Source organism: Argiope bruennichi, chromosome 3 (genome assembly GCF_947563725.1).
Source record: "Argiope bruennichi chromosome 3, qqArgBrue1.1, whole genome shotgun sequence".
NCBI lineage: Eukaryota > Metazoa > Arthropoda > Arachnida > Araneae > Araneidae > Argiope > Argiope bruennichi.
The window spans coordinates 54,571,936-54,599,552 of NC_079153.1; the positions used below are offsets into that span (position 1 = coordinate 54,571,936).

General features: G+C 27.8%; 1 protein-coding gene across 1 annotated transcript; it reads left to right on the forward strand.

Annotated features, from left to right (window-relative positions):
• On the forward strand, positions 1-27,617 carry LOC129963099 (elongation of very long chain fatty acids protein AAEL008004-like). Its single transcript, XM_056077159.1, has 8 exons — positions 1-376; positions 5,670-5,734; positions 16,082-16,272; positions 18,639-18,722; positions 21,725-21,781; positions 22,283-22,388; positions 23,846-23,982; positions 26,262-27,617. Exons 2-8 carry the CDS (start codon positions 5,677-5,679, stop codon positions 26,508-26,510), a joined length of 882 nt encoding a protein of 293 aa, XP_055933134.1. The 5' UTR covers positions 1-376; positions 5,670-5,676; the 3' UTR covers positions 26,511-27,617.

Here is a 27,617-nt window from a genome sequence, read left to right on the forward strand (position 1 = left end):
AGTTCTCTCCTCTTAAAATCCACATTCTACAGCGGGCTACTACGTCATCCGAGGAAGGAGGTACTCATAACCGTGCCTGAAAATACGTCACAGGGTAGGTCATTTAAAAACTCATGGAGTGCAATATAGCGATTCATTTGCCGAAGAATTCTGGACCGGTATAAATGTTTGGGCATATACTGTACGAGTGTTCTGCATCATAGCGTTCCCAATGTTAACTTTTTTTTCTTCTAGTTAGAATTTTTAAACCACCCCAGTTTTAAACGGAAGCGGATTTTGTTCCTGCTGAAAGCTGGACATTGGCAAAGAAATTGATTGAACTATTTTCGGACGTTGGGAACAATTTTAGGAATTCTTATTTTATTCTTTAATTAAGGTAAGAAGTACTTGATTCTTTTTTATTTTATTAAAAATAATTTATGGTTAAAATCTATATAGAAAATTTGGATAGCTTTTTAAGTTTAGTTGTACAGTTTTCATACTACTTTAAGAATGATGATGCTGATTACTTTTAAGTAATGTAAAATTTTAGAATAATTGTACAAGCAATTTTTAGAAGTTGAAATATTATTACTATTTTCTACAGGGAAATATAATTTTCTATATTTTTTATATCTTATATGATAATTTATGTTTTAGATCATGAAATTCATTTTTAAAATGTCAAAAATAATTTTAGTTCTGAAAACTGATAGCACTTTAATTCTGATAAAACTTTAGTTCTGATTCAGTTCTTTAGTTTTCTTTTAGTTCTAAACTACCTTAAATGCTTATAAAATTATTATAATTAAAATGTATTTTATTATTTCGAACTGATCAGTAAATCCAAAATTATATTTAATATATTAAAAAAATATTTTACATCGAAATTTTATTCAAAATAAGTACATGATAAAATACTATATAATATTTAATGTATAAAATTATCAGTTGCTTTTATCTTTATGTGTATTGTTCTGTCTATGTCAAATAAAGAACCATATTTAAAAAAATAATTTTATTTGTAATTCGATTCTTCTTAATTTTGAAAAATATTTTTCAAAACTAAACTGTAAAAATCAAACTTGGAAAAAATTTCTAAATTGTAATACTTAATTTATCCCTAAATAGTGAACCTCATAATGTTATGAGTTATCTCTATCATCTAAATATATCATCTCTATCTCTATAAAATATCATCCAAATAATCCCTCGATTAATATATAATTAATATATCAAATATTATTATATTATATATTATCTAATTAATATATAATTCGCATTACAGTAAGCATTTATTTGAATTCAATAAACAGATTAGTTTTATTTGTTGATTTTGAAACACAAATTTATCGAAAAATTAGTTATTTTATTTCTTTGATAAAACTGATATGTGATATAGATTCTGATATGTGATATTCAATTTATTGCAAATATCATCAATTAAATTTATTAATCAATTTATTGTAAGTTAGCTTTGTTATCACTGGATACTTGACATGTTAGGAAGGTTATGAATTGATAAAAAAATAAATTTGATGAATACGATTTTAATATTATTACAAGATGCAAGAAATATTAAAATATTAAAGAGAAGTATTAGAAAAGAATACTTACACGCATAAGAGATTAAATTCTTTAGCACTTATTTCAAATTCAGAAATTTTTTTTGAAGAAGTTTTATTGCTGTTTCATTAAATTTTTTTTCGTATGGTTTGATTTATTTTAAATATATATTTTATTTCTTAAAAATTGAATAGCAAATTTTCATAAAAAAGTAATTAAATCTTTAAAATGCAAGAGTATTATTAATTTTTACTCTCTTAAAATTATTATAATTACTGAAATAAAAACAGTTCAGTTTGATAAAAATTAAAAAAGAAATAAGAAAAAAATTGGCACCAATCAAACCAAAATAAAATAGAAATATTTTTAAAAAATCAGGAGACATTTTAACTTGAAGATATTGATTACAACTTTGCATTCGATAACTAGGATCTGAGACATTATAGAAATAAAAATACTTTTCACACAAGAAAAAAAAAAGAAAGTCACCTAAGAAATGGTCCATAAAAGAAGTCGAGCGTTACCGCGAATTTGTCAAACTGAGTCAATTGCGCGCTTCGCCGGATTTTGGGATGAAATCAGACGAGCTGAACTGCGTAATATAGGGTAGTCGGTAAAACCGTTTTCGAGTCGTTATAGATAAGATATTTTCGAACAAAAAATGCAACACATATAATTCTTTATTTAAATATTCAACCAGTATGCAACGGATAAAACCATTTCCAAGTTGCCTAGATAAGTTGTTTTTGAACGTGAAAAGTGAAGCATATGCTTCTTTATTTAAATATTCTGTCAGTTCATTAGAGGATAAAATCTGCTTTCGGGTTGCGTAGATAAGCTATTTTTGAATTAAAAAATGTCAAAAAATATGATTCTTTATTAAAATATTCTCATCCCTTTTTAAAACTACTGTTTTGGTTTGGTTATTTATTAACGTCCCGTTTTGAAGCAACACTAGGGCTATTTTGGGACGGACCTCGTAATTTTGAACCGCGGTCAGATGATGAGGACGACACCTGAGCTGGCACCCCCCTCTCCACACCGCACCACACCAGCGGGAGGACGTTTGGTCATGACGGATTTAACGTGCAACAGACCCCCTTACACGACGGTTCTTCGGTGGAATCGGGTCTCGAATCTGAAACCCTCCGGTTCCGAAGCCGAGACCTTACCACCAGGCCACCGCGGCCTTTAAAACTACTGACTGTATTGTACATAATTTTATAAAGTTTCAGCATTTTATTTGACGTGATTCCATTAGAAAGTATTAATTCTCCAACAGCAAACTTCTTGAAATCCTTATTCAAAGACATTAGTAAAGAAGTCCAAACTTTTTTTTAAAACTAAGGGAATTATTATTCATATGCAACGATTTAATAATATAGGATAATTAATCATGCACACGCACTATCCCACGAAAATCATGGGATGCAGCAGAAAATAAGCTGACCGCCGAATCGCATGAATCTCCAGATACAGAGATAGAAAGTAGTTGGCACGCTGAATTTCCTTGCGACAAACGAGAATACTCGTTATTGATCCCTGAGCATACATGCCGTATACATGCATGAGCAGATATACCATTTTAGCTGTGGCAGCGAATGGTTAAAGACGTTTGATGCGTGATGACTGATGTAGCGTGCCTCATATCTGTTAACAAAGGTAGATATTTTGGTCTCGAGCCTGCGATCACGAAGTCAGGACTGTACCAACAGACCGACTCTGAGTCTCTAAAATTAGAAAAATATATTATATTAGTAAAATAACAAAAGTTAAAAGTTAAAAATAAGTAAATGCTTATAAATAATATAACATGCACTTTTTTATTTAAAATTCTTAAATCCATTGGAAGAAGAACGAAATCCAATCAAATTAGCGTGGAACAATCTTATATAAATAAAAGCTTTGTTAAATGTTTAAAAGAAAAACGAGATTTGAGAATTTCATCTCTAAAGATGCATAGTTGCCAATCTTCATTACATGGTAGAATATTTGATTGTAAAGTGATTTTATATAATTATTCGGGTGATAAAACTCAATCCAATGGATTAATTATTTGTGTTAGATGATTAAAATTGTAGTAATATTGAAATTCTTTATAGCTTAAGTATAACGTTAATGTATATTATTTCGTAAAAAAAAAGCAATGACATTATAAATGAATTTAAAAATGTTTAAAGCATAAATCAACTGGCAAAACTTAAGTTGTACATGACGGATGAATATTCTTTTCTGTTACTATCATCGTTAAAGTACATTTTGTACAGTACATCGTTAAAGTACATTGGAATAAATATCTTTCTGAAGTATCTATAATCCTCTCCCAGAGTCTATCCATTTATTTACAGGACATAGAGCAGTTAAACGGCCGATGGGGGAAGAATACACATTTAGAAATTAGATGGTCCATTAAATATAGTCCAGTTAAAAAAAATCTATTTACGCACACACACAAAAAAAGGAAAAAAAAAAAAACGTATACCGTATACTGTATACTGTACACTGTACCATATACTGTACATTACAAGATACAATAAGAAATAAAGCATTCCGTTTTTCACTATTTATTTGTATCGTAATTTTAAAACGGAATGTTTTATTACCTATTAATATCTGCAATTTTATTTATTTTATTACTTATTGATAGTTTCTTTTATTTACAAATATGTGAGAAAGTATCAATTGTTCGCGAAATTGGGAAACCAAAAGCCAAATTCTATAATGAGAGTCTTCTGTAAAAGAAATAAATTAATACGAAACTAGTCTTCGGGGTTCTGAAAATCAGATATCTGAAGAAAACTTATCCAATAAAAGAGGAATTTTGGTTAAAATTTATACAAATGTAGACTTAATGTAAAAGCTAAAAAAGAACTGGAAATTCTTTGTCATATCACAATAAAATGCCAAATGGTATGGAAAATTCACCAAATAACCTACAAGAGCTATTCGGTGAATTTAATATTTTAAATCAAAAACTACAGGCAGGATAAAGGCCCTACTAGAGAATGCGAGAGTAAGAAAAATAAGAATAGTCCAGAATTTGTAATTTTTATCTGCTATTGACATGCATTTAAAGTATTTTGCCAATTCGGACTTTTATAACGTCCCTTAAAAAAAAAGAAAAAAAAAAGCGCTTAGAACCGAATAAGCCAAGCTTAAATAGTTTTGGAATTATTTCTGTCTTTATATTTCGGCGATAAGTCAATAAATGAGTTATTACCGATTTTGCTGTACATGATAATCACAAAAAATGACGCTATTCTTTGCAGTGGCAATTCAATTTGAAAATGGCAGAGATAGAGAATGCATCATCACGCTCAGTTTAACAGGATTAAATGTGTTATTGTTGCTATTAACGCATTCGTGAATGCGTATATATGGCATTGAATTTCATTTTGATGAAAAATAACATGAGTGCTTTAATATCCAAATTTTTCAACAACATTACAATACAGTCAATTCTATATAATCTTTAGTTTTCGAACCTTCATGTTAAGGATTTTAAAATAATATATAACTGCGATCTTGGTTCATTAAGTATTTTTGTTTTGTTTTGTATTTTTCTCGGGAACCATTTGGATATTATCTCAAAACTTGATGAAAATTAATACATTTTTTAAACAGAAATAAGTTTTAAATATCATTGACCGTTGTTTTTTTGTGTAATAAATATGTTTAATATGAAACTTTAAGTTTAAGTTTCCGAAACTTTTTCTAAACAATTTTGAATTGCGTAGGAATACGTATTACGTCACCAGTCTGTGATTCGGTTATATGTGATTTTCTAAGTACTGTCAACTTGAAAGGTTCTTACCTAGAATTTAAAAAATTAAGAAATTTCAATACTTATCAGAATACAAAAAGCTAACAGAAATTCTGAAAGAGATGTATTTACATTAAACAGCTTAAAAACAATTATTAATATTGAAAAAAAAGTTAAATCATAATTAGACTGTGTTAATATCATTTTCACATAATAATAATATTGTTTTAGTATAATCGTTATAAAATAATGTTATATATTTTATGCTAATATAGTTTAATTAACAACTGCCATTTCTTTTATGTCGTTTTATTGCCATATTTTCGCCATACCTTTTATTTAAATATGCCTTTTTTTTTAGATTTAAAATGGCTCAAGTTGTAGCTACTCTACAGCAATGGTACACATATGCAATGGAAAATGCAGGTAAATGTTTTAATTATTTTTTGTTATAATTTATTTAAAAACTAATTTAAGTTAGCTTATTTTATCCCAAATCTAAACTTTTTGAGAATTTTCTGAATTACTTTATTTTTTTGTTTCAAAAATTTATTTGCTTATCAAAAGAAATATAAAATTTTCATTCTAATTTTTCAAACTTCTTAATATGCCACGTATCATAGCTAATTTGATAGATCATCTTTTGCGATTGTGTCTTACATAGTTTTAGATTTCAACTTGTTTTTTAAATCATGAAAATGTCTCACGGAATCAAATATCCAAGATTATCTTTTGCGATTATGTCTTACGGAGTTTTAAATTTCAACTTCTTTTTTAAATCATGCAAATATCTCACGGAATCAAATATCCGAGATTATTTCGTTTCGTATTTTTTTCCCAGCACTTGGATGAATAAATTTTATCAAATTGTTCACCGTGAAAGTCATTCTGACGATCTTTTAATTTTTTTGACTTCACAGTTAATTTTTTAAAACAATTTTAAAATTACAGTAAAAAGAAGAATTATTTTTATATGTTTTTTTGTTTTGTTTTAGGATGGTCGTGATATTTTGCTTGCTTTTATATTTACTTTGTGTTTGAACAGTAACTCATAATGTTTATTAATTAACAAAGATTTGAATTTGCAATAGGTTTCTAACAAGTAATGAAATTTAGCTTCAGAAATCTTGGAAACGATTTTTTTTTTCTGAGAGTCATTCGGATACGGTTTTTAAGTATTGTAAACCCTAGAGATTCTTTCGATGTTTTTAAACATCAGAAACATTTTTATGTTTCATAACCGAACTAAAAATTCGATAATCCAAATGTTCTTTTTTGAAATGGATTTTTATATTTTTGATTGATAGACTGTTGAAGTTGAATTAATGAGATAATTCACTACCGTAATAAATTGTCAAAAACGTTTTTCTAAACTACACCTTCTGGAAGAATATTTTTTCCTCGTTTTTGATTATTAGCAAATTTGTTCTGGTAATTTTTGGGACTTATAGTAATTTTTACTAATTAAATTCAGCGCAACGTGCCTTTATGGTTTAAAAGTGTGTCGTGTTTCATACCGAATTTAATTAGTTTTCAAAATTGATATACCTGTCTTATTTGATATAACTCTATAAAATTTGTTATATGTACATGATATACTGAATATTACAGGATTTTATCAAACAGTTTTTTTTATTAAATATTCTTAGAACAAAAAAAAGTTTACACATTTCAACAAAAATACCTTTAAATCCTAAGGCAATATAGCAACTTCACCTCATTAAATTTGATGTGTTCGAAAGTGTTTTCGCTTTCCGCTAAGCAATGTTCTAAGCAACTATAGAAACAAGTTTTTACTGATGCCATTCACGGTAATAAAACCTTCGAATTAAAGTTTATATCGTTATAAATATTAAATGCTTACATTTGAAAAAAAATTACTGTATTATTTGATTCAATGATTAATTAATTAACATTGCATATGTTATAGTAAATGTGATTAATCGATTCTTAATCAAAATAATAATCGATAAAATGATTAATCGATTTATCACATTGATCGTAACTTATACATCTTATACGTTACAAAATAAATTGCCACTAAGCTTCCTCTGGATTTTTTTGTCACGCTTTATTATCTTCTACTTAATTGAAAGTCTTTATGAATAAAAATTAAAATCGAGAGATTATAACTAATTATTACTTGAAAACTAAACTAAACTATTACTTTTTAATTTTTCAAGGCTAAGGAATTTACGACCTCTGACAATATAATTTTCGTCTATCAATATTTAAAATGATAAAAATTGATTTTTCTAGAAATAAAAAAAGGTTTACAAATTGACTGTATAATAGGTCAATATCATATATCTTTCCGTTAAGATAGGTTAAATTCTTATTATTATCTCGTTGTTATAAAGCACACAATGGTATATACTTAAAACGTGTTTGTTTAAATATATTCCTGTTTCACAAGATTTGTAGAAATCCATAAGTATTTCTCAATGCTTTTAAATGGAAGTCTATTGTTTCATTGATTTTTCCCTGATATAATTTCATGAGTTAATATTTCATTTTATAAATGACTCTTTAAGTGATTATTGTTCTTTCAGTTGCATTATTGTTCTTTTCTATATTATTAAATATTTGTCTTTCATGTCAAACATTAATTAAAAGCAACTAACTATAAATTCAGCACAGTGAGTTAATGAAATATTTCTTGACTAGTCTTTTTTTTTCATTTCGTCTTTTTTTATTAAAACTCTAATAAAATATTTTGCTTCAAAAATTAATTATTGTGAAAAATCGAAATATATTTACATTATTTCAGTAGTAGGTTTGGAATTTGGTTTAACTAATTAAAATATAAGTGTAAATCGTCTTCAAATTAAAAAAAGAAAAGTGTATTTAGTTATTAGAGGTAACTAATGCAGTTTTAAATGTCAGTTTGTGGAACTGTCATTTGGAAAATTTCAACATCCTTTAGTGAATTTTTTTAAGGAAAAGATACAAATTATCAATTGCAAAATTTCATTTTTCACTTTATCTTTTACATTAAAATATTTTTAAAAAATTACTATTATATTAATACATGCCTTTATAATTATCTCGTGTTACATATTTTATACCTATCTTTTGATATATACCATAATACACAAATTTCATTAAAATGCATTTGTTCAATTAAATAAATAGAAGCTATAAATCACAATTTTATTAACTCAATAGAGAAATATATGTATTTCTCTAAATTTGTTTGTAAATAGAGGGATATAAGCAGAGATTTCCAAAATTATATTAAATATTTTTACGATAAAGATTAAAAGAAATTATTAACTTGATTTTTTGCTCATTTTTATTTTTATTAAATATTTTATTCAAATAACTAATTCCTAAAAATAGAAATAAATTCAGAATAATTTAAAATGAAATGAAAAATATTATCTTGAATGCAATTGAAATAAAATATAAAAAAATAAAATTATGTACATTTCAATGGAAACTTAATTTACGAAATTTTCTTTTTATTCTATGAAATTAAAATAAGCTACTTTTATGTGCCCTGACGCACTGTCTATATCTGGTAGAGTAAAAAGTGCGAAAGTTCTTCCTTAGAAAGGCAGCAAAGATAATTCCTGGAACATTGCTGTGATGAATATATTAAGAATACTAATCGGAATTTTACGAAATATTTTATTTACGTATTTGGCTTGAGATTCACATCTGAATCAATCAAATACATATAATTATAATATACCTGCATTTTAAGTTTAAAAGAAATGCTAAAAAAGTTATTAAGTGTATTGAATGTCTTGCCTTAGCCATGAAGATATAAACTTCCTCTACCGCGTTGCAAGTATTTTTTTAATCAGCCCACAGGCTTCCTGTTACCTCTGATTAATTAGAAGGTCAAGAATGCTGTCCGTACTTATTATCTCCCAATTCGAAACAAAATATTCGTCGAAAAAAACCTACTTTTATGGGCCCCTTCTAGTTTTTCAGGGGTCCATTTAGTTCAAGGATACTTGAGTGCGTTGCACTCTGATGTTTTATCATCACACTTGGAGTAATACCGATAATATAACATGCCCATCGAGAGGTAGCTAACAAACGTGTTCGATTAAATACTGATAATAACAATGTTTATTCTCTTATAACGCTTGATTGATATAATCAAGTCTGAGAAATCAGCTTTTGAGCAAGGATTATGGTAGGTTCATTCCTTTTCAACCTAGAGTTCGCGTATATCATTAGTTGTTCATTTACACAGCAGGGAACATAAGGTCACATAACGCATTTCAATAGCGGAAATGTTGAGTCAGGAAGCTCGTATGCACTAAGTTTTTGTACAGAAACCCGGAAAATCAACTTTAGAAAATAACCTCAATTTTCAGAGAGTAATGGAGGTGAAAATAACCTTTTTTAAGTTCTTTGGACGTGGTAAAGAGTTTAAATTGATTTTATTATTTTGTTTAGGTTCAGTTGAACTTGAAATGGAAAATATTTATTACAATTATAATTTAAAAAATTGTATTTTTTTTTTGTTCTGAATAATAATGAGTAGGTTAGAAACAATTCAATTAATGCATGATTGAGCCGTTATTCTCTGGCATTTAAATATTTTATTGAATTTGAAATTGTGAATACAACATTGAAGATGTTTTTATTTAGTAATTCATAAATATTATATGCAGATATAAAAGATTTTTTTTGGAAAATAACCATCAACAACTATTTTTTTATTATTAATATAATATCCCATGTGTTTTTCGATATTATTAAAAATTCATTTAGAATCGTAATAGTATTTATTTCTATTATAATATTATTTATAACTGTGAATACTATTTTAAATAATAATATTATTGATTCATAATATTATTTAGTATAGAAATTCAAAGGAAAAAAACCCAGATTTTTTTTCTTAGTAGGAAAAAATAATATTTAAAAATGATTAAAATTCAAATAAATATATTCAAAACGATAAAGAAAGTAATAAATAATTAAATATTATAAAATCATTTAATAATTAACTAACATAATAATAATTAAAAACCAAATAATTCAAAATAACAGAACTTTGACATAAAAAAGTTTTTAGTTAACCATTCTCTTGTTTCCTTTTGTTCGAAAATCTTAATTCATGAACAACAAAATACATTTAAAATAGCACGTGAATATATATTTTATTAGTTTCTCTCCAAAATTAAGAAGCCCCAATTTTAAAAATAGATGGAAAAATAAATGGTTTTCATATATTTTGGTTTGAATATATTCACAAAACATTACAAATACAAAGTATAGTGGCATTTAGTAAAAAAAAAAATACTTAATTTTTGTTAATTAAATGTTATTTTTTAAAATTTACTATTTAATATTTTTACTGAAAGTAGTTCATTTTTAAATCCATCAATTTTCAGTTTTGAACTTTTAAGTAATCTTAATGTAATCTTTAACATGTTTCCGAATTCTCATAATTTAAAGTGCCTTTTTAATATTTATCTAAATTTGAACTCTAAACATTTTATGTGCAAATAACCAGTGTTGACTTCAATACTTTAAAATAAATGTTCGAGGAAGATATAGTTCATTTAATACGAATTACGATAATCTTTTAACTGCACATTACTCCTTTATAGTATTACAAAATTAACCCTTTCAGTCGAAAGGGTCATATTCTTTCCGGATATCAGACTTCATTCCCTAGTGGGTAAATAAATCCTACTTGAGTTATTGTAGAAAGAACCATATTTGCATGGGACTTGAAAAATAACGTGCAAGATTTGGGTTGAGATGGTTAATATGTAAGTTGCAGATACTTCCAAAAATGTATTTGGAGGTATTACAGGATTTTTTCTGACATATGATTTTTTTATTATGGCAGTGCTAAATTTTATCCGGTATGCACATGGAACCAAATTGAACTAATTGCAAAGAAGATAAACTTTTATCATTATTAACAAAGATCGGAAATAAACATCAAAGATTTCCGACTAGGTAGATAAGATAATTTTCTAGGGATGATGGGCTGAAGGGACCCACACGAAGGTCGATTAAAAATATTTATTAACCTAGTTGCCAGGTAAATAAATTTGTAAACAATACAAATTATATGAATTATAAAACATTAAGACAATGCTAGGTATATATCAGGTGATGATGTCGTGTCCGCGTTGGCACGGAAAGGGGGTGCAGTAGCTTCTGAGGGTAAAGACACCTGAGCACCCGAGGGCAGAAGTCTGACTTCTAGCTCATATGAAGATGACACTCACACATTCGCTTGCACAACCCCTTTTGACTGGGGGGCATATTCACACACCTCACAGATAGAACACAAATGAAGAACAACCATGCCCGAACCGTGATTCGAACCCGGGATGCTCAGAGCACGGGGAAGATGCGCTACCCCTATGCCAGGACGCCGACAGGTATATTAGGTTTTCATCTCATGAAGTTCACATAGTTCTGACAGCATTTCTAAACACTGAAAGCCTAATGATATAAAAATATATATAAACGTGATCGCTTGCCATTGATACAAATCAAAATGATGCGTTTTCACAAAATAAGTAAAATAAAAAAAATCTATCACAAATCATTAACATGATGTTAAGCTAAAACTATATAATTAAAATAAGTAATTTATTAAAAGATTGACTGCCTAAGATCGCAAAATCCGCCATGAAAATAAGTGATTAACAACACATATTATCGCGGTTCGGAAATTCGTGATTAACCACGAACAAATCATTATATGATTCCACATTAAATCTATGTTCTTGTGGACTTGCTCATTAGAGGGGCAATTTTCCTTTAATTGTCCACGCATCGTTTCTCTTTCTTTAAGTTCATTGATTAAAGCGGTCAAGCTGATGCTTAGTCTTGTTCCAGAAGCTCAGTTTCCACACCACTAAGTAATAAGTGATTAACAACTGCGAAGAAGAATTAAAACTGCGCTTTCTTTATTTTACCTAATTTTACAGAAGAATGTAGAGTGAATGGTTGGTTGATCCCAGTTAGGGAACAACATTGTGGTCATAAAGAGGTTTAACAATGGAAAATTACATCTCCTGCAAAATAGACAAATGACGTAAGAATATCTATTAAATATGCAAGTAGATGCTCATTTAGCCATTCGCTCAGTGTTATGTCATGCGGTTTACAATTATATTACCAGCAGTTAGGGTAAGGAACCTAAATCATTCCAATTAATTAAATTGAGTTAATTTTCTTGGTCTGAGCAGACAATATAATGCATAGTTACGAAATATAATTCTGTGTTTCTAAACAAATCGGACATTTGTTTCGATTTTTTTAAATGGAAGTTATTGAACTGTGTTTTTGTAGTACATCTGTCTAAAGTTAAAATAACTAAATTCAAAATTTTTTTTTATGAATCGGAATTTTTACAAAAGAGTTTCAAAAATAAACGTTTCAATCAGTTTTTTTTTGTTCTAAAAAATTAATTTAAAAAATATAATATTAAAACAGATAAAAAAATTAATTTTGCATAGATTTTACTACTACATTCATACTTCAGTATAAATTTAATCTCAACAGTATATGAATAAAAGGAATCTAAATACAAAATTACTAACTGTTCTCTTTTTATAAACTTTAGAAAACTATTAACTTTCCATCTGATACATACATGTAATTTTCGGTACAATTGAATATCTTGATTTTCTTACACAAAAACTGAAAAGTTCCCTGCCTTGTTTTCACATTGGACAAATCAATAGTTTTTAAAGACAGTTTGGTAAAGAATATTCAGATAGTGACACAGGAAACTTTTTTTTTCAAATTTTGGCAATTTTTCAAAATTATACCTGGCCTATTATTGTTTTAGAAATTATAAAAGGGAAGTTATCTTTAAATGTGTTCTTTTGAAAAGAAAATTGTGTGTATGTATTGATTGATTTACAATAATCAAGAATCAAAATTTCAACAAATACTTTTTTTTACATAAATTGCAGTTTGAAATGTCATGAAACAAGCATTTAAAAATTTCGAAAGCATGAAATACAAAGTGCATAGCGAAATTTTATCTTAATTATTAGCCTTATTAAGAAATAGATAGAAAAAAGGCAGCTTATCATTCAAAAACTCCACACTACTTCTGCCTCCTCCATTTATACCCACATCTCCGCCACCCATTATCTTTATTTCATTTTTACCCCGTGACAACTATCGCATTCTTCTTCTATAATAGAATACATTTTCCTGCAGACGATTTGACCTACTAAAACAAGGAATGGCATCGCGTGCCGTTATCTTAAAACTAATGGCGCTGCCATTCAGAAAGGGGGAAATAAAAGCAAAACGGAGTCAGAAAACTTTTTCCAAAAAAGCTGGGTCGCCAAAAATGAAACACCGAACCGCAATACCGGATGAAGATTCTCCTTCAACGTACAAAAATAGGGCAGCGATTCATGCAACAGGTGGAATGATGATCCAAGGTGGTGGGGGAATGCTTGACCCGACGTTCGACTAAGAAAGATGGCCTCCTAACCATGACCCTCAATCAGCTGTGTCCTTTTGCCCTAGCTGAAGACTTAGCAATTGAGCGTAACATGCCAGAGTTAACGTTTGCTTCTTTTCTGTGCCATATTTGGCAGGTTATCGTTTGTATGAAGAAACGGCTTAAAATTTAAATAAAACAAATACGCGTGAATTTAAATATTGAAGAGCTATTTACAAAAGCACATTTCTTTGCAGGTCACTAATAACAGAGGTTAAAAATGATGCTGATTCTGTGGGTGCGTTGTAAAACGCTAGTTTGGAATTTAAAATCAAATCTATAGGAATTTTGATATTTTAAAAAGAATATTTATATTCTTTATTTCTTTTTTTAATAGATGCAGCGTGTATAAAAATAAAAATTCCAAATGCTTTTGTTCGATAAGATATAGAAATTTATAAAATAAATATTTAAAATGAAATTCAAAAATAAATCTGAATTTTAAATTCGATAAAGCTACTTACAAAAAAATGTATTTCTGTACCGAAACAACTTTAAAAAAAATGGTGATAAAATTAAATTATGTAATGCAAAACAAGATTTTAAATAGGAATTTTAAGTATTTTAACTATTGAAAAAATCTAGAAATTTCAATTTTCATTTCTTTATATCTCTTTTCAATATCATACTCATTATATTTTAGATTATTAAAAATTGTTTATTTGAGGTTGATTTGATAAAAGAATACAGAAATAAAAATGAATTTTTATTATTTTACAGTTAAAGTTGGGGGCGATTAAAATTGATATGGAATCATAGGTTCCAACAAATAAAGATTAAAAATTAGCATTTATTGATCAAAAATAATAATTACCACATATGTCCACATAATTACCACAAATGTCATTACCACATATGTTAATATAATTATTACCACACATGTTAATATAATTACCACAAATGTCATTTATGTTGAATCATTTACTATCTCGGCCAACATTACCAACAAATGAATGCAAAACTCTTTTTTATGTATTGGGATTTTCTTTGGTCTTAGTCGTAAATATTTTTTTACACGTGTTGTCAGGTACAGATTTGAAAATACGGATATACCTATAGTCCAGTAGGGGTCATGCGCCAGTTAATCCGGATTTGTGATGCTCTACTGCGCATCCGAGTTTTGTTGACGGGTATCACTTCTAATCTATATCAGAAAAATACCTTATTTCATGCTTTGTTGCTTGAAAGATACTATCTATTAGAATCAACTCCGAATGTAACGCATCCGTTATCTTGACTTACGATACCTGTTTGTAATGAAGATATCAGTACTAAATAGTTTATACCATTTAGTCTCTGTAAAAAAAGATTTAAATTCAGATATTTAATAATATACATTCATGTGTGGAATGTGCACGCATACATATGTACATGCAAAGCAACAATGACTTTAAACTGCATTAAGATTTGCACAAAATGCCCGAGAGCATTAATACGATATGATTACATTTCCCATCAGTTAGAATATCGAATAATAATGTAGAGATATTTGACGATGTCTTGGGCTAATAGAGAAGTTGTGATAAAAAATGATTTATTTCTAAAACCAATTCGATATTTTTTGAATTTTTTCGGCATTAGAATTAATATTGTAAATATTAGTAAGGTTCCATTATACAATATGCTTTCTTTTTAATTTATTTTTTGGATTCGAAATTTGCAACAAGCGGAGGGTTAGAGATGCAAATTAATTTCTCCCTCCTTATCGGTAAAAAAAAATGCCAATGTTTAACTACCCTTAAAAAATTAGTAAAAAAAATTATTAGAAAAAATCCTAAATATTCTTTGAAAAATATTTTCTTTAAATGCTTATCATTATTTTCAATGCAAATTAAAAAGGTTCAATCTACAGAGCCTATCAAATTAAAACCAGATATAATTAAAAAAAAAATTGAAATAACTGATAGTAATCTATTTAATATTGCTTGAAAATGTGTTCAAAAAATAGGGTTTTACTTTAAAAAAATAACAATTACGCAATTTTGTGTCAGTTAATTTACGTTCGTTCAGTTTTCTTTATATCTTATTACTATCTTATTACTTAGTTATAAATTGAAATACTAGTATTTGAGAGTTTAGATTGTTAAATAACGCTTACTACTTTATCAGTTGTTAAATATATTTTAGGGAATAATCTCTTAAAAAAATAGATTTTTAATTATTATTAATTTTTACAAGAATGATGTTCGTAAATTAAAATTAGTCGTATACGAATAAATAAATTTTAGCTAAAGATTCAAGAAAATGAAGTCATTTCAGTATCAAGCCATGTAACCTTACGTTTTCTAAACCATGACTCATTTCGTTCTTAGATCCAAGAGCAAAAGATTGGCCACTTACTGGAAGTCCATTTCCTATGCTGACCATCATCGCGTCATACTTATATTTTGTGAAAATATTTGGACCTGCCTACATGAAAGATAGGAAACCATACCAGATCAATGGAATCATCGTAGGATATAATCTTCTTATGGTTGTCCTCAGTGCGTTCTTCTTTTTCTATGTAAGTATCGTAATGAAGTTATTTGATTATTTAAGCAAATGTAATAAAGATATTTACTTTTGCCCAATTGTCATGAAAAAAAAAAAAAAGGAAAGGCATTTTTAAAGATTCTGGAATATATATAGACTCTAAATCTCGATAACTCAATATATCGATGACAATCAAATGCCATTAGATAATAAGTCGATCATCAACTCCTTCTAAAATTGTTCAAAGGATTTGTCACTTTCTTCCTAAAATCCGCATAGGAAAGAAAAAAAAAAAAAAAACGAAAAAAAAGGGAAAAAATATATATTTCTAATTTTAATCAAATATTATTTTGATAGCTTTAAATTAAAGAGATCATGTATTAATCACCATGAATCTGACTTATAAACTATTGCCATCAATCGCATGAAAAGTTCAAAATCAATCTTAATATTCAGTTAACAACTTCTTGGTATTACATATAGACAAAGCTTTCCAAAAGTTTTATTTTTATATTTATTATGTGTTAAGAAAATAATAATTTGATAATTTAATTTCTTTGAAAAATTTAATGTAATGATACTAAAATACCAGGAAATATGTCACCAAAATTGGAGAGAAATCGTCAAAACTTAACGAATATTCTTAAACTTAGCCTTAATTTAGGCTTTCAATATACCAAACTAAAAGTAATTCTCTAATAAATATTAGAACAAAGATACATTAATGAATGCTATTAAAATTTTGAAATTGAAATGACATACTTTACTTTCAAACTGTATTAACAATTAAATAAAAAATTCATAACTTTATCTTTATTATACAGGGTGTTTATAAAGTCCTGGACCCATTTTGATGTTTAATAACTCATAAAATAATGAAGATAGATTTAAATTAATAACATAAATGGTTAAATAGACTCAAAAAGTTTCATGACCCTTGTCAATGAACTTCCACGTGTGCCTACTTCGTCGCACGGAGAATATCAAGTCGATAGTCAATTTCACGCCAGGTAGCGACAAGCATGTCGGCATCCACAGAGCCATTTGCGCACATTATGGCGATTAACAATGCCAGAAACATGAAAGGATGCTTCATCGGAGAACATTATGCACTTCAGAAAATCAGCAGCATCTTCTATCCTTCTTAGCATATCTGTTGCAAAGGCCATCCTCCTAGGTCTATCGTTCGGTTCCAAAACTTGAACAATTTGAACTTTGTATGCATGCAGTCTTAATTTTTTCTTAATAACCTTGTACACCGTCGAAATTGGCATATCCAATTCTGTTGCCGCTGATCTCACAGATATTTTAGGATTGTGTAAAAATGTCTCTCTGACACGCTCAACATCAAAATCACTTGTGCAAGGACGTCTGGAACGTTTCTTATCTTCGATACTTCCAATTTCTAGAAAATTCTTTTTCCACCGCAAGGTGCTGTTTTTGGATGGAGGATCTTTTTGTTAAATTCTTCTGAAATTTCTCTGTGCTTGCACTATCGATTTCATTTCTATGAACCACCATAAAATCTGTGCTTTCTCTTGTGGTGTATGCATTCTCCTTAATATCCGCTCGAATAAAAAAACACATACAAAAGTACTACATAGAACAAACACATCAAAAGTAAACATAACATTGCAGTAGTTGCCAAAAACAAAAGAGAGAAAAATGCAATTAATAAGCAGACGATATTTAGAAAAGTACAGATATTTTGACTGGAAAAGGAAATTATCTGAAATTAACCACACGCGCAGACGATATTTACAAAAGTAAAAATATTCAAACATGAAAAGGAAAATATATGAGTTATTCCATCAATAAATGCCATAAGTTTGTTTATATCTTTATTATTTTACGAGTTATTAAACATCAAAATGGGTCCGGGACTTTATAAACACCCTGTATATTATAACGAAAAAATAAATCTGTTCAAACTGTCACTATTAAATTTGAATCTGTCTCGCTCAAAATAATGGAATTTTATATTTTACAAAATATAATAAATCGATTTATCATTACATCAGGCTAAATATGAAATTCATAAATCAATATTTATAAAGCATTTCTTAAAATTTATTTCTACAGTGATTTGATGTTATTTTATTTATGACGCATATAATTACGAAATGTATTTCCAATTAAAACTTGAAATCAAAGTCGAATACATTACCTATGCTTAAAATAATGTAATTATAGGTTTCTTTAATTCAAAAAAATATTTAAATTATTTAAAAATTTACATAGATGCTTCAAAACTAAAATATTTCAATCTTTATTTAATTATTAATCATTTTATTGTTGTTAGAAACAGGTCAATTTCCAAATCTATCTAACTTGTACAAATTTCAATGAAATTGATTATTTATGTATAATGCAATGTTTATTTTTTATTGATTTCAGGGCGGTAGCAAAACTTATTTATTTGGCAAATATAACTGGATGTGCGAGCCTGTTAACTATTCAACGGATCCCGAAAGCATGCTGGTAAATGGAACTTTACTTTATTTTAAGAAATGTTTTATGAAATAAAAGCTATCAATTTTCGTGCATTTAATGTGTAAATCAAGGCTAAAATACAGCAGCTAATATGCAAATGCTCAATCTAGTTAAACATAACAGGTACATCTATACTTATATAAGGCTCAATGTGTGTGTGTGTGTTGGGGCTCTACAGGCCAGACCGTTTGACTTACAGCTACCAAACTTGGTACATGTATACCTTGGAGGTAGAAAGAATATTCCCTTTGTAAATTTGTATTTGTAAAGTAAACTTAGTTACTTAAACTAGTAATATTGTCACGAAAATGCAATGAATAACAGGTCACAAATAGGGATTGCAATACCGGTATACCGGGATACCGAATACCGGTATTTTGAGCTATTTGTACGATTTTGTAATACCGGTATTCACAAGTTTAAATACCGGTTTTTCGGTATTTACTAGAAATTTTTAAAATTATCTCCAATATATGCAGAGATCGCGAACATAGCAAAATAGTATACGTTTTTGCTTTTATATCTCCCTAATGGACGAAATTAATGGCTTAATTAATTTCTTAAATCTAAATTAGTGAAACATGGATTATCCCTGAAAGAAAATATTGTATCCATAACGACTGATGGAGCCACAGTTATGAACAAAGTTAGAAAGTTGATTGGTGCAAATCAGCAATTGTGTTATGCTGATGGAATTCAATTAGGAGTAATAGATATCAAAAAATAAAGAACAGAATCCAAATACTGTGGATATAGAAACTTCGGATTCCAACTTTGAAGAGAGTAAGAGTGGGAGTGAGTGATATTGACAATGAAAATAATGACAATCTCATTGCTGAAGAAGATATTTCTAATGAGGATGAAATATTAACCAATCACGAATTGCTTCCTATAGTTTATAAAGTTCAAAAAATTGTTAAGACATTTAAACGTTCCCCTATAAAAAATGACATATTACTAAAATATATACTAAATGAAAATAAAACAGAATATATGTTAATATTAGATTCTAAAACACGTTGAAACAGTTTACTCCTAATGATGGAACGATTTTTGAAATTGAGAAATCCAATTCAAAAAGCAATAATCGACTTCAACTCGTAAATTAATTTTTCAGATAGTGAATTCGACTCAATATTCAGAACTGCATCAGCTCTACTTCCAATAAAACTGACGGTTGAGGCATTATGTCGGAGAGATTCTAATTTATTAACAGCTAATGCAACAATCAATTTCATGTTGCAGTCACTGAAAGAACAGCACACATCATTATCTGAAGAATTATATATTACATTGAAAAATCACACAGTTGAAAGGCATATCGAAATAAAAAATGTCTTATGGTATTTACTTAATTATAATGATTTTAAAAATGAAAAAGAAGAAAAGAAAATAACCAATTCAAATCTGATTAAGTTTAGAGTAAATTTTCTTAAATGTTTTTACCCACAAACCTATACACATTCAGAAGAATACGGTTCACTTATCGAAGATTATGATGACATCAATGTCGATAGTGAAAATGAATTGTCTCTTGAACAAAAATTAGAATTAGCGATAGATAAAAAAAATTTCAAAGAACCAAACTACAATACAGAAATCAGTTATATCAAAAACCACCCGACGAGAAATCGATTTAGTTGAAGATGAGGGATATATAGGTAAATACTTGGAAAAAGTATATCGCTCATTCCTAACAGTACCACCAACTAGCGTAGATGCCGAAAGAGCGTTTTTGACAGCTGGTAATTTTTGCACAAAATTACTTTTCAGTCTTAATGATAGTACAATTGATGCATTATGTTTTTTATTATCAAATTTCAAAAAATTTTAATAGTACCACAGACTGAATAGTGATATTGACACTTTTTTATGATTTAAATAAATAAGATGTTCCTTTACTTTTTTGCGACTCTTTATATACTGTTATATTTTATAAGTTGCAAATTATTTTTTGTAACATTTACACTCTCTAATGAAACTGGCAAATAAAACAAAGAAACACCTGTATTTTCTTTATTTTTCGAAAATTTCTAATACCGGTATTAAAACCGGTATCCCGGTATTAAGATTTGAAAAATACCGAATACCGGTATTGAAATTTTGGTCCGGTATTGCAATCCCTAGTCACAAAGTAACTCTATATCAAGTTTATTAGCTTTAAACAACTCGTAATATGCAGGCGAAGAACTGACTCCCTTGCTTGTGGAACTCAGAAATTATACCTTTTCAGTATAAACCAGAATTATAAAGAAGGTTATAGAAAATTCTAGAAGCTTCTAGAACATTAACAAATGAATAATAAGAAATTCAAATTGAAGTTCAACCGTTAAATTAATGCGACTTGGCTGGGAATCGAATCCCCGACCTTGTGTTTTGTAAGCGCGTAACGTACCTCTGAGCCACACTGACTACGTGCAGATCATTCTTTTGCGACAATATTTGCTTAGTAAATTTGAAAATGAGATAAGTATGAAAGCTAACATAAAGGAATATGATGTAGCTTCCAAGATAAAATGTACTGTCCCATGTTAAAACTGATAAGGTAACTGATTAACTAAAACCTTAATAAACCGCTTATGATAAAAGATTTAAACTAAATAAACTTCGTGATATCTTCTATCTAATTATAAAACATTCAACTAAAGTTGTAGCTTAAACAATAAGAATAAAGTAACTAATTTTAAATTTTAAAAAATATATTTTTTATAAAATGGAAATAATGCTTCTTGGTGGTTTTATTTCAAAACTCACAAATAGTTTTATTTCTTTATTATACGATTATTATAAAATTTTATTGTAATAATACGCCAATCTCGATTTATCGTGAATAATTCTAAAAATGTACTGAACAAAATAAAATCAAGCGTTAAAGTGAAATGCAAATTTGGGAATCTTACTAAGAATGCTTAGTTCGGTTCTTAGTACTAGAATTTTACCAAATATTGATGGAATATAAAAGAGAATATTTTTTTTTTATTTATTTCTAGTTAGTCAAACTCGGTTGGTGGTATTTGATGCTGAAAATTACTGAATTTGCTGACACGGTAAGTGATTTTTGTAGAGACTTTATTCAAAAAAAAAAAAAATATATTAATAACAAAAATTTTTTAAAGGAATTTTAAATTTTCCTTTCAAATTTAATTTTTATTAATTGCAATTAAACGATGAATATGAAAAAGTATTTTAATTGAAGCATTTATAGACATTTCAGCAACAGAATTTTATATTTGTTCGCCAGTTTTATTTCAGTTTTATAATTTGTTTTTTATTTTTCAATATTAAAATAATAAGGGTTCAGTCTCTTTGGAATGTATTGATATTTTTAGTTTGGTTATTTAAGAAAGGAAATGAAATATTACTAAAACTGTGCTTTTGATTAACATAGAAAATAATTTTAAAATTCTAATTTCTTTTAACGTTTTATAAAATAAATTGTAAATATATGAATTGAATGGATACGCTTTGCTGATTTCCACCGTTTTATAATTTAGTAATTAATAGTTAGAAATATGAAAACAAAAATTTTTTTGTTTTTGTTTTTCCAGATTTTTTTTGTTTTAAGAAAAAAATTCAACCATATCAGCACACTCCATGTTGTTCATCACGCTTCCGTTGCCTGGGGAGTTTGGATTGGACTTAAATTTGGCCCAGGTAATTTGAATTTAACAAAATAAAATTTGATTGCTTTACCTGTCGTTGTTATGAGAAATGAAACATTCTATGATTATTAAATGTCATTTTCTTAATAAAAATAATAAATTTCAGTAAAATTATTCAGTAAAAATTAAATAAATTTCAGTAAAAATAATTTTTTTAAATAAATTTTAGTAAAAAATATTTTTATATGATATTTTTAAACATTCTTTAATGTAAAAATATACATTATTTTTTACCGATGCAGCAATAGTATTAGATTTACGTTGTCGTTTCAATTACTAGAAACCGATTAATTGTATCAAATAAAATGCTTAAAGATTATAAATGATGATACTTAATCTGTCTAAATACTCAAGTGTACTAAATGATCGGAGGACCGGTATAATAAGATATTCATTACAAAATGATTATCACCGCTCAACCCCTCCCCTATTAAATATGTTGCATCATGAAAAAAGGGAGCTAACACAATCATACTCTAATACTATACCCTGCAAAGAAGCAAGAACCTATTTACTTATTCGGCAATTTCTCATCCTCATGTCTAAAGGAACCTCCACTCTGAAGGAATATGCAAAAATTAAATAAGCATGCAAGAATATTTAACGCAAAATTTTCAAACTGAATGCAAGTAAATTGGATATCATTTGTATTATAACCTTATTTATATATCATTTGCATTTATAATCTTATTTGGAATTTACAGACTGTTCTTTGTTAATCTTATTTTTAAATGCCAAGCGATGATTTAAGATCTTTTAAGCTAGCTATTTCAGATGTCATATTTTCAATTCTTCAAATGAAAATAGCAGTATTACATTACTTGTAGCTAAGGTAGTAAGCAATAATATACATCATTAAAATTAATTCCTTAATTAATAAGGAAAATTATTAATTAAGAACGTGATTAACATTAATGGCAACCGGCAATTTACTTTGGTGTGCTAAGCCTGCATCAAAAGCGCTGTATGAGCCGTTGAATTCCACATTAATGTCTTCCTTCAAATTACCAGCTATACCAACAAAGCCAAGTAGCCAAAGTATTCGATGGACGACTCAATAGAATAAAACATTAGTAAAACTAATGATAGGGTTTAAAGTAGAACATTTCTCCCTACTTGGTTTGGGTTAACAAAATGGCGACAGATGCATTAAATTTCAACTCCTAGACCTGCCTTAGTACTGCCAGTCGTTGAATATTAATCATTTCTGATAAAAGTGTCACATTTTTGCTTTTTTAAAACTTTTGTTAACAATTTACTTTATAATTATTTGTTCTGCGAATTGTCCACATTGTGAGGTGAGAGCGTTATTTTGTCCGTCATTGCATTAATAACTGATTGTGTATTGTTCATTAATTATAATAATTATGATATTATTGTTTAATTGTTCATGATATTATAATTGTTCAAGATTATAACTTTTGATGCCTTAATCTAATATTTTAACAGGTGGGCATAACGCTTTCTTCCCTTTCATCAATTGCTTCATCCACATGATCATGTACAGTTACTACTGCTTGGCAGCTCTTGGACCTCACATGCAGAAATATCTGTGGTGGAAGAAATATTTGACTCAAATGCAGATGGTAAGATAAACATCTTTAAAAAATACATAATTTTGCAGTTTCTAATGCTATTTTCACTAGGTGTGAATAGAATTATTCTTGAACAAAAGTTTATATTTAAACACACCTGGAGAAGATTAGTGGTATAATCGATGGATCATGTACTTACAGAAATATATGATCTAGAAGAGAGCTTCGATACAATTTATTTGTACAGATTTATTATAATTGATTTAGATCAATGCCCGGGCAACTGAGTAGTCTGCATTTTCTGGCTTATCTTGTACTTAAAAGAAATATATACCCAGAATAGAATAGAACTATGTTGTACAAATTTGTTTCTATTAGTGACGTAAAACTATGTAATAATTCGCTGCATCGTAGAAAGAATTTTTACAAAAAGTATTAGTTTTTGTAAGTTTACTAATAAAAATTACACATTTTACTAAACTTATTTTTGTAAACTTACTATCTGTTTTTATAAAAAAGGTAGTTTTTTTTTTTTTTTTTTTTTTTTTTGTAAAACCTTAAATTAAATTCTGTCCTATGGCTCGTTTACAGTTATAAGATAAAATCTTAATTGAACTGCAAACGCGGGATCGAACATGAGAAAAGGGCAGGCGAATCAGAAGCCCTAGCCACTACCCCCTGTCTGATTTTCTTATGCGTTACGCATGTATAGCCACGTTAATATTTAGTTATAAAAAATGTGGTGTGTTGTTTAGTAAAATCCTATGTTTTTGTGAAAACACTTATTCACATAAACTTAAAAAGCAAAACCTTATCTAAATATAAAATTTGGTCCAAATCATTAGAGCCGCTTCCGAGATACATGAAATAAATTGATATATATACAAGAATTGCTCGCTTAAAGTTGTAAGATAAACAGTTTTGATATTTTGATTTCGTATTTTATAGTGATATATAAATATAGAAAAAGAAATAATTTTCTTACTCGGAGTTGCATGAATCTACAGGTACAGGTACTCATAAAGACAAGATATATTCATATCTCTTGTCTTTCTGAAAGCTATCTTGATGTTACCAATATATTTTACTTTTATTGCATGCTGTGCAAAAGTACTATGAAATTGCATGTCCCTTCAATAATTTTTATTCTTTATAATTGCCTGAAAAATAATTCTTTGTTTTCAATAAAATATCTAGCTACATCCAGCTTTTTCAATAATTTAATAAATCATATAATGGAGTAAAAAAGGAAAAAGACAAACTCGCTTTAATTTTAAAGACTCATAAATTTTGAAGAATTTTGTTCCTTAATTTCTATTACATAAAGAATTCGTTCATCCCATTTTGGTGAACAGTAGCATAACAGTATTAAAATTTCTTTTAATATTTTAATGTCCATTCGGCATGTGCCAGGATTAACGTCGTTAAGTTCCAAAGATCAAAAAGTCATCAAATGCACCGAATTATTGGATACAGTTCCGGATTCTGCTAGTTTTTTCATACCTACAAAGATTGTTTTGTGTGTGAAATGGTGTTGACTAAAATAGAAAAATCTATTACCTTTATTTTAGAAATATATAATAAGGCGGAAAGCTTTATGCAAGTTACTTGTACATTCTCTGCAAATTCGAATAGTATTATTGAATACAGTATACATAATGTTGCTTATATACTGAAAAGTCGTCAAAACGTTATTGAATATAATATACATAATGTTGCTTATATACTCAATAGTCGTCACAACATTATTGAATACAGTATACATAATGTTGCTTATATACTCAAAAGTAGTCACAACATTATTGAATATAGTATACATAATGTTGCTTATATACTCAAAAGTCGTCACAACATTATTGAATATAGTATACATAACATTGCTTATATAGTCAAAAGTCGTCAAAACATTATTGAATATAGTATACATAGTGTTGCTTATATAGTCAAAAGTCGTCAAAACATTATTGAATATAGTATACATAATGTTGTACATATGTATACTATACATAATACATAATATATACTCAAAAGTTTTCTTAAAATTTTGTATAAATTATTTACGTTTCATTCATTAATATGTATACTATACATAATACATAATATATACTCAAAAGTTTTCTTAAAATTTTGTATAAATTTTTTACGTTTCATTCATTAATATCATTATCAATCATCATTAATACTGGATAACCATCTTTTATATCCTTGATATTGAATGATGGATGATTGAATTAAGTTTACAGGAGCAAAATTCAAATTTTGCTGCCAAGCTGTTCCAAATGTATGGGTTTTTTTAATATTAAAATACGATTCTAAAATATCCTTTACAGATCCAGTTCATCATTGCAACCATCCACGCTGCCATCCCCATCTTCTATGATTGTGGATTCCAACCAGTATTTGCCTACATCATTATCTTCCATGCTGTCCTCTTCCTCGGAATGTTCTACAACTTTTACCGTAAGACCTACACCGAGCAGATCCGTCTGAAGAACAAAAGTCGACAGATCCTCGAGGAAATGAAGAAGAACGAGCAGCAACAAGCTGTGGAGCAAAACAGTCTGAAGAAAGAAGAATGAGCCAAAATTTGGTGAAAGGAAAATAGTTATGGACAAATTTTCTCAGGGTATAACAAAAAATATCCAGAAAGGGTTGTTGGCTTCGTTGTTAACTCTATTTTTTAAAGTGGGGTATAAGAGGTGAAAATCGTGTATAAAACAACTTTTGTTCATGGTTCTAACTATTGAAGCGTGTTGTACTGATTTATAAAAAAAAAGAAAGTTTGGAATGGTTCCTCGCTTAGTTTGATAATATCTATCATCCATTTATTTTCCACTGTTTGGAAAATAATTGATGAAACGATTATTTTTGAAAGAGTTATTATAACGAAACAATTTTTTTTTTCATATTTACTGTTAAAAGTTTATATAATTATGTAGTTCTAATTGTTTAATTATATGAAAAGCTCACAAAAAGACTTTTTCCCACATTTTATTTCGCAGACATGAATATACAAATGTTTAAATTAAAAAAAAAATCTTGCAATTATCTATTAAATATTATAATAAATCTTTAAATATGTTATATTAGAAATTAATCAGTATAGTTTTGATTCATGAAAAAATATTTACCACATGGAATCTTAAAATCGGGTTTAATGAAATATTTATTTTAATACATGAAAACAATATAATATACATTCGGAAATTCAATTACTATGTAGTTTAAACTTTCCACGCTCAAAAAGCTTAAAAATACATTCCAGATGAATATATATTACAGATTAATATATTTATTCTATTTTATTAATGGAAATAGAATTAGAAATAAAAAATTTTTTTGATAGAAATTCATGTAGGATTAAATTTAATTATGCTCCTGACTATGCCGTGACACATACACTTTGACTAGTATATGTGTCACGGATATATTATCAGGCATTAAAGATATATGATAACAATTTATAAACAATATATTTTTTGCGCATGATTAATGTCACTTTTTTAATGCAATATGTAATCAATTGTGAATTAATCTGTGAAAATTAGATATTGTTTGTTATTTAAATTTTTTTTGCAGTTGTTCTTTCTTGTCAAATGAATCAACCCAGTTTATACACTTTGTTGAATCATGCATCATTTACTTTATATTGTTTTTTTTTTTTGTATTATACGTGTTGGTACACA